Below are 16,779 nucleotides of genomic sequence, written 5' to 3' on the forward strand. Positions count from 1 at the left end.
TATTTAATCAAAAGTAATTTTTAATTTACGTCACATAGGAGACAATAGATATTTTTAACTTTTTAAAAGGTCTTTTGTTTGTAATGGTATATTAAAATATTTTTAGAATTGTGACTGGCTTAAGAAAATTGATTCATTTAGTTTATCAGATAGATTTAATACGATTAATTAATTTGGTTAATTAATAATTAAGTAATGAATAAATATACGTTATTTTGTGTGAGATAAAGAACCAAATTATCTAATTTTCTGACTTATTGAAAAATTTGTTAGAACTTACGACAACTTATCCTTTCAGTGGGTCTATAAACTGAGGACCAAGCATGATTGGGAACTAAACACTCGGGGTTCCACGTTAGTATGACCACCTAACCAGGACATATACCTTGCACCTCAGGGCGCTCGATCAAGAAAGCAGATATGATAACTGTAGACCTTGGACCACATGGGCTTGGACCACGTGCCACTGAGATTAGTTTAGTTTAGTTTTACGACAACTTATACAACTTCATAAAAAGATTGATGAATTTGGTGGGAAACATACTTCTTGTGGCCTTAGAACGGGTTAAATAATAACACTTAATGAGTTTATATTGCTTATCATAAGAATTTGGGATGAAATTTTAAGGATTGTTGTGCAAAGTTGTAGAAAAATAAAAATGTATTACGCTTTACGTGATTCTTTTTCATTTTTTTTATTTCAAATCTTATTTATACCATTCATTTAAGAACGATAGTATAATCAAAATCTTATCACGTACAAAAAAACAAATCTTTATTATCATCGCCTTGTTTGAACCGATGTCTTTTTGTTAATGCTTTTCATTTATCCGGTCAGAGATATTTCTTATGTTAATCTTACGCTTATCTTCATTATTATCAAAAACTTTAAATTTTAAATTTGTTACTTTCTGTTGTCAAGCATAGATAGACATGTAAATAATTTAAAATGCAAAAGGTTTAACTATACATTATAACTTACAAGGAGTTTAGTTTGGGATAAAATTTAAAGGATTATTTTGCATGCTTGTAGAAAAATAAATGATTTTCCACGACTCTTATTTTAAACCTTATTTATAACCTTTTATTTAAAAACGATATTATAATCAAAGTCTAAGGAATGAGTAAATTCTTATCACATACAAGAAACAAATCTTTATTATTTTCTCCTTGTTTGGAACGATGTTTCTTTTTGTTAAAGCATCCATTTTAAAGACCATCTATCCTGCCAAAGATATTTCTTATGTTAATCTTACACTTATCTCCCTTATTATCAAGAACTTTAAATTTTAAATTTGTTAGTGTCTGTCTTCAAGCATAGATGGTCATGTAAATGATTTAAAATGCAAAATGTTTGGCATATCCTTAGGAAATCCGCCTAAGCATGCAGATTTGAGACAACAGCTCGTAAATGTCAACATTTATTTAGAACTTTCTTCGACGGTTCAACTTCGATAATCCAGATGAACACAAATGAAATTTCTAGAAATTTAGCTTTCAAACAAAAGTGCAATGAAGATAAACGACCCGTGGGAAATTACCGGCAATTTAGATTTAAATAAACCACAACAATTCCGCCCGGGAAGATGACTCAGTAGATTATTTGTCATTCTGATTCTTAATTTGAATCGTATAACGTTAATCGCTCTTTGGATGAAGACACTGGTCTTTCGTTTAAAGTAATGGAGAGATGACTTTTCTCAAGGTTCTTAAGGAAATTAACTTTTAAATTGCCAAATGGCCACCGTTTAATGCCATGCAGTCATGTGGAACCACAGAAAAAATTTCTTGAATGATTTATGAAATAACTGCTTGATAGATCGAAGACGATTAATGATTTATTTTATTCTCTTCCGATAAGCGGCGTTGCGTATGCACCAACTCGAAATAACTTCTGGAGGAACCGTTCGACTTCGTTGGGGGCTTAGTTCAGATCTCAGCATGGAGGAAAGATATTTCCGTGGTAATTTTGAGCAATTAGACAGCTCAAAGAGTCGTTAAACGTGACCCGTTCGCTGGCACCGCAGGTAGTCGGAAAACACTGCACGCTTCTCTCCTACGTCAACGAATCTTTATGGATGATGAACGTTGTATACATAGGTTCTCGTTTCTTTTAGAAGGGAAATGAAAATTGTTCTTGCCAACTATCAGTTGAAGCATTTTTTTTTTTTTTTTTTTTTTTTCATAAAAAGAATCGAAAATATGTTGAAACACCAAATCTTTCACGCGCTCGACCCGATCCGATTTCGGAAAATTTTCAAAGGCATGATACAATCTCAGATACTTCTTTAAGATTAATTTGTGCGAAAATAAAAATTTATTTTGTTTCGTCTTTTTATGAAAAATGATATGTTACGAGAATCTACACATCCGGGAGGAAATAATTTTGCACAATTCTGTTTTAAAAGACGAATCTGTTAAAAACGCTGTTTTTAATTAATTTTTACATGTTATAACTCAATGAGAGCTACTCAAAACGTTCCAGTCCATTTTTTAACATGAAAACAAAGGTTAAAATGCTCTACAAGTCAGATTACTGAGCCTAAAACTACTAAATTTGTTCCGTAGTTACATCTTCGGTAGCCAATGCTCATTAAAATTTCTTTTTAATTTTTATCACATTATTAAATAAAAATTACAAGAAATGATCATGTTTAACCTAAATTAATTGGGAATATATTGTTGCATAAGAGCCATTCTTTTTCCATTTTAAATTCAAAACCAAAGGGGGCAGGGAGGGACCTTCTAAAAATTTCCTCGCATACTCTTTGATAAATAAAGGTTTTATTTTAAGGTTCTGATTTGAATTTAGCATTTTTACTGAATTTATCCCATAATCATTGGCGATTTTTTTGGTGAATTATTTTTGGCATTTAGCAACATGTACTCAAAAATTGAATTTGTTTAAACAAATTGTTTCAAACCGATTGAAATCAAACACTTAAATGCAATTGTATCCACAAAATCACAGATCAAATTTCCCATATTTCCCATATTTAAGTCTCGGAATTTTTTAATCATTTGGAAATGCAGATTAACAGAAAGCCAACCATTTTTAAAGATTTTGTTTCACATTTAATAAGTATCTACATTTTAGATGTTATGTCAATGCGCCAAATCTTTTCTATCTAGCTCTCTTCCTTTCGTATTTATATTAATTTACATTTTGACAGCCGGACGATTGGCAGATTTCCTATGAATGGATTTCGAGCAGAATCTTGTAAAAATATATAAATTTCACGTAAATATAATATACCACATTTCATAAATCAAAGCATTTTTGTCAATTTCATTTCATAGCTCAAAGCGTTTTTAGAGTTATCCTCGTCATAAACAGGCAGGCATATTTCCAGAAATGTGTTTTTCGTATTTGGGAGGGAGGGAGGTTGAAAATTCAAATTCAGAATTCAGAAAATTTCGAGTTCAAATTTTTTTGACGATTACAATGCTATCTCTGTACTACAAATATAAGAAAATAAATATTAGCTTATTAACGGGTTTATTTACACTTTAAATTTTTCAAGCTACATTTATTTTATATATATTATTATTTTACAAAAATACTTTTAATTCTTTATGTAACGGCATTGATACACGCACTGTGGCGATATTTAAAATATTTCTTTTGTGTGTGTGAACGTGATCTTCCTACAACTAATACAATGTTGAAAAGATTATATAAAAACAAATAAATAAAACATTGCCACGCCTTGATTTTTAATATATTAGAAACGTGGATGAAATATATAATCATAGGAATGGCATTAGCTAAATTATTTCTTATAAAATATATTCGAGCAAAAAATATTTTTACTTTAGATTGGATATCAAGGATTCTAATGTCCTTTCAACAATTTTTTAAAATTTTTCTTACGTTTCTTTTTCGTTATGTTACTTTCTTATTTTTTTAACGTTTTTTTTTACATATGTTTTCTTTTACCATTTTTTAAAATTCTTTTTACTATACAATTACGTTTTTTTCATATGTTTTTCTTTTACCATTTTTAAAAATTCTTTTTAATATACATTTTTTTCCCATTTCATTAACCTTCGATTAAATGGATGTCTATAAAAATATTTAAACGTATAATTTTATTTTGCAATCTCAGTAATTAATTAATGTTTTATTCAAAATATTTATATAATGAAATTTTCCATAATAATGATGAAGCTTAATTGCTAACTAAACTAAGTAATGTCCAACTATCAGGATATCCCAAGTGGTGCAATGAGAACAGTTTCTTATGAAAAATCAATTGCGACTTATTAATGTTGCATCAGGCTTTGAAATAAAGCCTCGTTTATTCGCGTAGAAATATGTTTAAGCTATAAAAATGCAAAACTCGATTTCCACATCTTTTCCAATATTATTTATTCGAACTCTTACTCGTGTGTATCTGACATTATTTCACTGATGTCAGTAAATCAATATTGGCATATCAATTAAGATGCATACTGTCTTTACGGTTCGTTGGAAATTATATTTTTCTTTCTATTTAAATTTCAAAAGATGTTCTTAAAATACAGCATAAATAAAATTTTCTAGAAAACGAGAATGACCCTCTTGAATCTATCTCAAAATTTAATTTTAATAAATTTAACATGACATTAAGTATTTCATTATCAAAATTTATAATTGATAGTGATATATTTCATTTTATCTAAAATATCAAAATATGATATGGCTTAGTAAATAATCTTTTCACAAAATGATTAATGAAGTAATGCTTGACAAGGAAAAAGGGCAAGTTTCTTTGGAATTAGTCCTCAGATTTAAAATGAACGGCAATACATTTTTAATAATTTTTCAATTATCTGAATTTATAGTTGAAAATAACAACATCTTTAAATCTAAAATATCTAAATATATTAAAGCATTGCAATTTGACGAAATACTTCATCAAATGATTATGTTAGTATATTATTATCAAGAAGAATAACAAGGGGAAAAAATGATAATAAAAATTCGAAATATAAAATCAAATTTTTTTAACAGTGCGGAACTGCTTCATACAAATTAAAGCAATGCTAGTCAATTTCGAATTGCAGGTCACACTACTGAAAATAACCAGTTTATACCAGCATAACTAGTTTTAACCAGCATAATAATTTTCATGCCATAGAAGGCCTTAGATGGCACTGACATACAATCGTTTCGAAATATTAACTTTTGGCTTGAATTTAATATTGTTACTGAATTTATCCTTGGCGAGATATTTGGCGAATAAACCCAGGCATGCGTTAATAGCAATCGTCCAAAATCAAATTTGTATTTTTTCTCAACCCATTGAAACAAAAATTTGACACAAACCTGCACTTATAGTCACAAAATCCGCTACCAAATTTGATATATTTAAGCCATTGCGTTTCTGATTTATCTAATTTTCATGTTTCTGAAAGTACAGACCGACCGTCAACCCATAGTTGGATTTGGCTCAAAATTTGACAGGTGTCTTGACTGAAAAGGTAAAATCCATGTACGAAATTTTATCTATCTAGCTCTCTTCGCTATGCAATTGCCGTGCTAATTTACATTCGAACATCCGAACAAATGGAATTCCACTGAACATGTTTTACTCAAAATTTGGCAGAAATTTCAAAATTTGGTGTAAAAGACCGTATACCGAATTTCAAACGTCTAACTCAATGCCGTTTTGAGTTATCTTTGTCACAGACAGACGGACATTTTCAAAAAATGTTTTTTTTTCGAACTTAAGGAGATCTAAAATGCTGAAATATTTCTAAATAACAAGTTTTTTTGTTTTTTTTCAACAATTGCTATACTTTCTCCATACTATGTATACGAGAAAGTAAAAAAGCACAACAATATTTATAATAAGCATAGTTCAAAATTACAATATATTCCCTCCTTATGTAGTGTTTCAAAATATAAGAAATTAACTGACGACAGTAAAAACTGAGATTTACAACGATGATTGCAAATCCATCTTCATCGCCTTTCAACATTAACCTCTATCTTACACAATCGAATCACCATTGAATACAGATCAATAGCCGCATAAATTCTGGATGTCCCAATCCGATAAAAATATTCTACGAATTTGAAATCGGTCACTCTTTTACGCCGCCAAACAACTCTGACGTACGAGTGAAATAAATAATCGCAAGTGACATGGTTTAATAACTCAATACTCCTCATTTTGCAACGAAGGAACTACGCCAACTTAACCTCACGTTACTCACCCCAACTCTCGGTTTCAATGGAACACTAATAAAGAATCAGAAGGGACGGATCTGCATGAGAAGAGGTCCATCATCACGGTCAAGGTGATTGACCACGGTCCAAATGAAGTTTGCATGAAAATATATATTTCTCCTCAATTCGAAACAACTGTGTGTCAGTATGGCGATTTACCATGTGGAAAGCTACCGCGATTGTTTGGAAGCCACGCAGTGACCTTAACAATAGATTTTCAGACAAAGTTCGGGTTCCTGTTTAGTTCTGGTCGCTGAATAACGTCCGAGAAAGGAATTAATCCTCCCTTCTTAAAAATAGCAGTCACGAATAAGCGTCCGCACGCCAAACATAGACAGTGGAAAGTTCAAGTACCGATTTAGAAAAGAGAGATTTTCGACCAGTGAATCACTTGGAGTTTCGAAAGAGACTTTTATTTTCATTGTAGCTGTGAACTCAACCAGACTGATTGGGCTTTGTTGTATTATTTAAAATGGTATAATATGCCAGGATATGTAATTTAGCTTTTCAAAGAAAATTTATCTTCTTTTTCCTCAAAAGTGATAGTAGATAGTAGTCTCGCTTCAAAAATAGGTTCAGCTTCTTTTTTTTTTTTTTTTTCAATGAATTTAAGATTAATGTAAATTTTGTTTAAATATTTCTTCCTATATATTTCTTCCTATATTGCTGTTATTAATTTTAATGTAAAATACATTTTAACGTCTCATTAAATTCTATATTTTCATTGAAAACATTTTCTGCAAAGATTACGCTTTTCTTATTACAGAATCGAAAAATAAGGACATATCTTATAGTTATTAAAAAATTATACAATTACTTAAATTAGTTATTAAATTTTCGCTATTGAATTCGCATTGATATACTTACATTTACTTTTTAGAAATAATTCCTTTATTTTTCTTCTAGTAAACGATTTAAGTTTTTTAAAAAGTCAAACTTTCCTGTGTAATAATTTATTAACGTTTCTTATTTTTCTAATACAGAAACGTTAAAAAAATATTAAACTTGAAATTTATTAAATTATAATAAATTGTTATAAAGTTAATACCTCGCAAATAATATCTTAGTTTATTACATCTTTACTGTTTCTTATTCTTTGAGAAAATAACTGTAAAATATAAATTCAGAATATGAAATTGATAAGATAATATTTTTTTAAGAAATAAAATTTTAATAATTTTTTACGTAGAAAATTCTGTAGATTTACTTTTGATAGCAGTACAAAAAAAAACTATAATCGCCATATAAAATTAATATATCGAAGTTCTAACAAATCCTGAGCTATGCATTTAAATATTAATAAAATATTAAAGGCGATGTATAGATTACATATTTTAAATGTATATCAAATTTCTCAACTTTGAAATAAGATTTGAAAAGTATTTCTACAAAATATAAAAAAACATATTTCAAAAAGAACTAATTAAAATGCATCATAATAAAATGACCAATAAAAGCAATATACAATAATAAAAATAATTATATGTAAATACAAAGAAAAAAGTTTTAAAAAAGATGTTTTGAATTCAGTTGACTGAAACACAGATGAAAATCAAGAAATTGCTTGTTTACTTAATTTCTAAGACAGGAAATATTATTTCCACTTCCAGACTTCCTTTTATTTATTATAATTTTTTTTTTAATTTTCTTTTCCAAAGCAATTATGATATTAACGGCTAATCTAAGGCTGTATATTTTAATAATTCAAAACTTTTGATAATTTCAAAAATAAATAAATAAATTATAAATACTTCAAATGGAAGATATACAAAAATATAAGTTTGTTCTAATATAGATATTCATAGCATTAAACTGATACATATCAAGTATGTTAAACTAACTTACAGTTGCACTGAATAATCTATGCTTTAAATACAGGCAACTTTATAAAGAAATTATTAGTATTAAAATGTGTAAGTACTTTTACTCTGTAACTAGAGATAAAACTTCATAAAAAAAACTTTATGTAGTTTTCTTTTATTCGAAGCAATATTATTAATATGATATTTGTACAAACTAATAATTTTGAGAAGGAAAAAAATATTTACGATTATGCAAAAGATATGACAAACATCAAAAGTAAATGCAATTTCAACAATTATAAATGCTTTTCTTAATATTATTGCTTTTATCTTCCTATATATGACTTGAAGAATTAAAAAGAAGCAAGTTACAAAAAAGCTTGCAACTAACATTTGAGATCGTGCTGTCCTCTAGCGGGTTAGATAATAACTAAAAAGTCTGATTCTGCTTCACCAGATGGCAGCACAGCACATAAGCTTAAAAAGTGATTTTGTGAAACACGTTCAGATAAGAAAGAGAACGCATAAATAGTTATGGTAAAGTATGTTCACAACTGAAATGAAAAATTTTTATTTAATTGAGTGCTTATTAAATGTTGTTTATTTATTTTTATTAATGTAAGTATTTTACACAATCGTGATACCCCATGATTCTTTTTTACAATGAATTTTTAAATTATCACTTTGATGCATACAATTTCTGATTAATTTTTAAAATTCATATAAAATTTTAATATGATTCGATGATAATAATTTTTCTTTATTCATAAGAAATGTTAACATTTCGTTATATTATAGTAATTTTGGGTTTGGATGCAAAATATTATAACAAACGAGACTGAGAAATGCAAAAGAAATAAAATTTTTATAGAACTTCCAATTGGACTTGTCTTGTTAATTTGTGTTTAATTAATAATAATCAAGTCATTAGCTGATTTCTTCCGTAAATTTTAGATTTTACCATCTAACTTTTAAATATTTTTTAAAGTTTAATTAAAATTTAAAAAATAATAATTTTATATGTTTTTATCTTAGATTTCAAATATTTTATGACGACATGTTCTCTTCACTCCTTTCTTTTAGAAACTTGTATTCAAAAACATTACATTGTATCTGATTTTGAAAAATATTCAGATATTTTTATGCTTAGTTTTACATAAAACACTTTTAAAATTTAAACTAAAATATATTGCTTTCGCTTTTAAAATAATCAAATAATAATGCACAATGAAATTACATTAATTCATTTTCTCGATTCTTTGAGTATTCAAAAAATTTAATTAATGAATAATTAAATGTCATTCATTAGATTTTACATTTATTTTGTGTCTTGAATAAGAAACAATCTCTTAACATGTTTAAGAATAGCCCATTATTGAATTTTTCAAATTATTAATTAATGAAATATAAATTCTCTTAAATATCGAGGGCGAAATTTCTCTGAATATTCATCAAAATTAGTGAAAGAAATTTTTTTCCTTAATTTTTTTTATCAAGAATTGCCTTAATCGCAACAAAAAGTACTCAAGGTATAAAATAATTATTGGATTGCTCTAAATCTTTATCATGAGGAAATAATTCCTTATTAATATAATTTATTATGAATTCGATTTCGACAATTTTGCAAAAACAAGCATGTTGACATGATACTCTGCTCACATTCATACAATCATTAACCTATTTATGAAATAACATTTTATACGCAACACATCATTTTACCGAGTAGGAAACGAATGGTCCAAGTACTTACCTTGCAGCAATATGAAGGACAGTCGCTCCATCCTTATCTCTGTCCCACAGAGTGCAGTCAGTATTCCTCAGCAACCAAACGAGGGCTGGTAATTTTCCCATGGCCGCGGCGTCATGGGCAGGGGTGGCTCCCACAAAGGAACGAACATTCGCCCTCATAGAACATTTGTTCAAGAGGAACTCCAGAACTTTGACGTGTCCACCTCGGGCAGCGTAGTGAACGCACGTGGCTCCAAAGTCGTCATGTAAGCCCTGTAAGAGTTCTTGCTTCTTGCGGAGCAGTTGCAGCCCCTGCAGGTCCCCTTCTCGGGCGGCCACCAGGGCACGGTGGATCAGAGGGACGTCGGGCATGGCGGGAGGAGGGTGGTAGTGGGGGTGGTGCGACCAGCACAGGGGAGGGGGTATGAAAGGATCTGGAAGAAGAAAGGGGAATCTAATTCAGTGAGGGAGCAAACGATGAAGACAGAATTATCTAAATATATTAAAAATTCCAATTTATAAATAAAATATGCTGAAGTAGAAGGAGTGAATTTATTGAGTTATACTAGAAAATTAACCCATTGGAAGCAATTCTCAAAACAGTGTGAAAAAATTTATCTTCGAAAACTTGCTATAATTATATTAGTTGCTGAATATAAATAAGTTTTCTATCAAATTCAAAAGACTGTTTTAATGTAGTTCAAAATAATGTATTAAGATCAACAACATTTACTGACTAAACTATAGTTAAATTTATATAAATAAATTATTATATTAAATATTGCGGCAGTTCAGAATATAGAAACAAAATAGGGATTCATCTTCACAAAAGACCAAAAATTTTTGACATCATAAAAAAATTATTCCAAGATTTTAAAGAAAAAACATTATTTGTCATATATGGGAGCATATATTTTAGAAGTAAAAATTAACTGAATTTAAAAATAATGTAAATATTTAAAAGCTTTCATTGCTTCTCTTAAAGAATAGAAGAGGACTAGTTTTATTTCGTCCTTACCACCTCATGACAACATTATCTTGAAAAAATTTCAGAACATAAATTAACACCAGATTGAATTGTAATACCATGTCCATTAAAAAAACTCCTATCCATTCTATAAATAGACTATAAAAAAGGAAAAAATAAATGTATTGTACAAAACCGGTTTTAGATGGCTATTCGACTATATTCATGTTAAATGTGAAAGCAAAGATTATGTATTGATCAAAGATAAATCAGATATACTAATTTTTTTAATTAGTTTCAGTTTTAAACAGACTTTTTTATAGTATTTTTAAACAGTCTTTTTTACGTATAAATACGTATTGGGATTAAAAATAGAATATTAAATCATGACAAAAATTCGTGAGCCAAATGAATGGTATTTCTTGTATTCGCACGATTAAAATAATCGTACATATTTTTACCCATAAAAACAAAAACAAAAAAATTCTTCAAACATTTTGTTGGAGCCAGATGCAAGTGTACGACATAAATTTACAAATATTTTAAATCATCATATACACTATGCATTTACAAAACAACCTTAAAATAAAATATTTGCTAAAATATATTAAAAGTTGATGATATTAATTTGGTATATAAATTGTGTATTAAAAGTTAATGATATTTAAAAAATAAAATAAATTTTAGTAATTATCCCTATTAAAATGTCTAACAACATTATTATGACATTTTCACGTTATCATCCGACATTCAGAATATCGGACATCATCACGAGATACCCTGTTGATATGTCCAAAAAAAAAGGGAAAAAATAGATAAAAACAACAATTAAAAATCAGTTTATTATATTCTATTATTTAAAATGTATAATAAATATTTTGGAGTTCAATTTTAAAAATATTATATAAATAAATTGAAACTATCACGGCAAAATGAAAATGTCATAATAATATTGCAAATATCTAAAGCCCTATCATCTTTTAAAAATACAAACCTACATGAAATGTAATAGTGAAGCAATTAGGATATTAAATTAATTATTTCAATTATTACATTTCAATAAACACAATAATTAATTTAGAGCATTGCAAGTGAAACAATACATTACGTTTGTCATATCCTTTAAAATAGTTTTTTAAAAATCGGACTTCTTTCAAAACTTTTTTCGGACGAGTCCACAACATGCTGCGGCAAAACACAAACTTAGAGAAGCATTTTAAACTGCTTCCGATCAAGTTCTAGTGGAAAATGGTGGATAAATTCAGATCAATTGCAACATCAACGGCGAGAGGTATAATGGACCGGCTGGCACTGCCGGCGAAAAAAATAGCGTATGAGCGAGTGGTGATAATGAAGACTTAATTAAGAAAAACAAATGAATAAACATTTTGCTTTTCGTGTCAACCCCCGACTGGAATTAAAATTCAAATTTATTCATTATTATTATATTTAACAATTCGACCTTAACAAGGCTTTGATAGGTACTCACAAATGTAGTATCCTTATCTCCTTCTTAATACTACGATAATGATAAGAATTTTGAAGATTTTGAATTTTTAATTTCCTGGTAATTTCTGGTACAAATAAAAACAAAAATTCAATGCTAGTGGTGCTTTACCGTTGCTTGTACTCGAGGTGAAATGGAATAAACACATCGTGAAACCTATTTCTCAATAAAAATAAGAAACGTCCTTGATCAGGGAGTGTATAATAACTATTAATTTCGAAGCTTTCAGAGCAAATTAGAGTAAATGAAATATTATTTGACAGGTTTAAGATTGATTGGATTATAAGAGAGCTTACTTTGGTTTAATGAAATGAAATATTAGGTTTAAAGTAAGGACAATGCGAAAGAAATCAGTGACAACGGGATAAATCAAACATTTGGTGACAGAAACATTATACTGATTATATTAAAATTGTCACTTAAAATTTATTCCAGAATATTTTTTTTAATTTTTTTTTTTAAATTATCAGTTAATTAGTTTTTTTTTTAAAGGAGGGAATTTTCTGAGATAAAATAGTATAAAATATTTTTTCGGTGAATTTATTAATTTTTATTACATTTTATTTTTGAATTTCCGTAATAATCTGCTGAAAGAAAGTATTGTATTAAACTCATTTCTTTTACATTTTCTTGAATTTTACAAACGCAAACGATGCTGCTGCCATCTATGAAGGATTCAGAAATGCATTGGGAAGAAATGGATTGAAAAAATGATTCTGGTAAATAAAAATTTATATTACAAAAAATTTCAATTAAATTAATGTATCAGTTTTTAACAAAAATATAACTTATTTTTGAGGGTCATCATTTTTCTTGTATATTCTATTTACAGTTTTAAATTTCGGATACAGTAGATTGAATTTAGGAAAAAGAACATTAAAAAACTTCACATTGCGAAAATGATAATATTCCTTACTAATACAAGGAGTAAAAATAATAATATTCCTTGGAAAATTGATTATTTAGAATAGTTTTATTTCAGTTTGGTTATTCTAGTCTTGATAGCATGTTATATTCTTATACTAATATTTCTACAATTGCATTTTATATTTTTAATTCAGTATACTTAAGAAAGCTAGACATTATTTATGTTTTTACATTCTTTATTTGAGCTATGCAGTATACAAAATCCGCAAGTAGTCAAAACAAAAGTGATGGCATAAACTTCACCACTTTTCTTCAAATTTCGTTATATAAAATTATGCATAAATAATCAGTGACTTCATAGTGAATTAAGCTCAGTATAAATTGAAAAAGTTATTATAAAATAATATTATTTTATGGAATGGTATTTACATACTTTATTTCGTTTAGAGATCTATAGGGATCAAGTTAAGAAATGCAAGTTAATGTAATCGGTTTGTTGCAATTTTGATATCAATACCTTCTGAAATGTATTGTGTTATGAAAATCCCGATATAATTTACAAACGTAAAGGATGTTAAAAGTTGTTATCAAAAGTTTTTGCTTATTCTTACATCAAATCACAGCAATACAGCTCCAATTCAGGTTTTGAAAAATTAAACTAGAATTCATAGAGATTTTTAAAATGATGAATCTTTCGGAAAAAGAGATCGAACTTGGTACTTCCACTATTTTAAATTGCTCAAACTTTCGACAAGGACATGTGCCTACATAGTAGAAAACCCTTCCTTATCTATAAAATGAACCGGGGTGATTGATTATTTAACAAACAAATCTTAAATCTGAATTTTTTCCCCAGTTACTATGAAGTCACTGATTATTCTAGTTATTCTACTGTTTCTCCCATTTTGAACTTAAATCTCAAGTTTCTGATCGTTAAATTTCAAGTCAACTTGTTCATCTGTATTAACTTATCAAAATGTCACAATTTTTTAATTTAAAAAACTTTTTTCATTTAAAAGTAATTCCAAAAAGCTTTTTTGTATAAAATATCGCTGAAAATTTTAATTTAATTGTCACTGCATATTTCTTATAAGAAATTGAATTATTCATTTTTCTTCAAATGTATAATGGATTTATGTAACATATATTTCCAACTATGTAATTCTATTCTAAATAGTTGTTTACGTCTTGTAGAAAAAAACCTATAAGTTTTGTTTGATGGCTGTCCATGTTATAATTTTTATTATTTATTATTTTTATTTTTGAAAAAGAATGCTTAATAGGATAAAATAAGCAAAATATATTTTTCACATCATTAATTTAACAAAATACTTATTGAAAACTTACATGCCATTTTTAACTCTAAAAACTTCTTTGTTTTTCTGCAAAACTATGCTAATTATTTATTTCGTCACTGCACAGTTTTTCCCCATAGAAAAAAAAATGCAACCTACATGTAATAATAGTTTTTTTTTCGTTATTATTTACTTGGGACCTTTTGCATATAATAAAACGATATTTCTTACATATGTTTAAATATACATAGCAAATTAATTGCAATGATAAACTGCTTGAGATTCGGGAGATTTAAGAAATTTTTAATACACTTTTTAGGATTCATTTCATTGACTATCTAAAGCGAAATATCGAATATACGAAAATGAAGATTTCATTGAAATTTTATCAAAACTAACATTCCAAAACAGTTTTAAAGAAAATTCCTATCAAAATAAGGTCAGCAAATAAGACATTAAGAATAAAGAACATTTGTCTAACTTCACAAAACAGAAATGAAAGCTCCTCTAATCACGCACAAACTACTTAAAGGTACTACAGGTCTGCGCGAGTGAAAAACAACGAATAAAGAAAGCCTTAGAAATAAAAAACGCCACCTGGGATGCTTCGTTTGTTTTGCCAACTCCGTAATGAGTCGAAAGGTAATTGTCATCAGAAATTAGGCTTCCTTCATGCATGAATTAGCATGACAGCCCTAAAAGTAGTTAAAGTAATTTATGCAGGAGATGCGCATGCATCCGGGCATTTTCCAATTAGCCAACAGAGAGATGATGCACGCAATGATGTTCTCAGGAAACCAGAAGGCACTCAGCATTTCGGACTCTACACCCATCTCATAAAGAATAAAAAATAAATATGTGCATAAAGAAAAGACACATAAGTGTCCATTGATATAGATATAGTAGTAATTAGAACGAATGCAGCGATGCCTCTTTTATGCCGTTCTAAAATATGCATAGTTCTTGTAAAAAGAAAAATCTTTTTAAAAAATCAAATTAAAATTGTCTCCAACTTACCTAGAAAAAAGAATGGAAATAGAAAAAAAAATCTTATATGAATTCATATGTGAAAGATATTAGAGAAGATAGAAATTATTTAAAAAATAAATCTCACTTTTTTCAAATATTGATAACAATTTATCCATTCTTATCAATTTTTGAGAGTAAAAACTGTTAATTATTAAAATTATTTTGATATAGCGAAAATTTGGGAATATATTAATACAACTATTAAAAAGGGTCCTGCAAAACATTGAAAGCCATCAAAAATGAATTTAAAAAATCTTTAAAATACAAATGCTTGCCATATTACATTTTATCGCGTAGGAACACAAATTGCCTTTTTTTTTAAAAAATAATTCATCATCTAGAAGGGATATGTAAAGATTTCTAGTAAGTGTGAGCCGAGTCAAATGATTACAACATAGAGTAGTATTTATAAATTAATTTGTACTCCCAAATGTAACAAATTTCATTTAATGCTTAGTCATCCTGTTCTGATCGAAACAAATTCTCGAATATGAAAAGCACTACTCTAGTTAGATCTCCTTAATAAATAAAAAAAATTAAGATTTTGATATTGTTTTCCCTCTAGAAACTTTTGATCCGACCACCAAGTTGAAAATTAAATTTAAAAAAAAAACTCACTCAATAATTAATTTCTATTAATAATAAAGGAGGAATATGTGCAGCAATCGGCAGAAGAGACATATGATAATCAAATTGTTGCAGCTTTGATTTGGAGCGTGGGAATATAACCTCAATGAAATTTTTACTAAAATTAAATAAAATTTTCACTAATTAAAAATTGAGTACTTCCAGCATTTTTCTGCGATAACTCAAAGATTTGAAGCATTTTCTTTAATAATAGCAATTTAATATTGTCAAGGATTTTTTTTCCCCTTAAATTCTTAAAAAATATTATTTTTAAATTTTTATATATTTATTTTTTTCCATCAATTTTAACTATATTTCTTACTTTTGCAATGAAATTTAAACCGTTTATATTGTTTCATCAAATATTTAATCTTTAAATTCATCATTAAATATTTAATTTTTTTCATTGTTGAAGGCTAAGGAAGAAACAATGTTTTTTTTTAATCTTTTCAGTTAATAAGAGAAATAATAAAGTAAAATAACCAAATCTTGAAAGGCAATATGTGGTTAGTAGATGGATTAGCCTAATAATTACATTAAAAATATGCTACTAAATAACACTACTTCAATGTGTAACACATTGCAATGGTAAAAAATACATTGTTGGTGAAATTACTGAATTCATATTGCGTATATGATATTTAACAAAAATTAAACAAACAACATTCCTATAGAACCTGCTGCTGGTCAAAGGCAAACAAGTGACCAATAATTGCTAATCCAGTTAAAATAATTATTGA

The 16,779-nt window shown here is 27.8% G+C and overlaps 1 protein-coding gene across 6 annotated transcripts in view; it reads right to left on the reverse strand.

The window, feature by feature from the left end:
- Positions 1 to 16,779, reverse strand: part of LOC129963471 (homeobox protein 10-like) — a 334,134-nt gene that overhangs the window by 128,797 nt on the left and 188,558 nt on the right. For all 6 annotated transcript variants that reach the window (XM_056077875.1, XM_056077876.1, XM_056077874.1 and 3 more), the window contains one exon: positions 9,770 to 10,181. In XM_056077875.1, the coding sequence (XP_055933850.1) occupies positions 9,770 to 10,119 (350 nt within the window). In that variant the 5' untranslated portion in view covers positions 10,120 to 10,181. The remainder of the gene's footprint in view (positions 1 to 9,769; positions 10,182 to 16,779) is intronic.

This window comes from Argiope bruennichi, chromosome 3 (assembly GCF_947563725.1).
Source record: "Argiope bruennichi chromosome 3, qqArgBrue1.1, whole genome shotgun sequence".
NCBI lineage: Eukaryota > Metazoa > Arthropoda > Arachnida > Araneae > Araneidae > Argiope > Argiope bruennichi.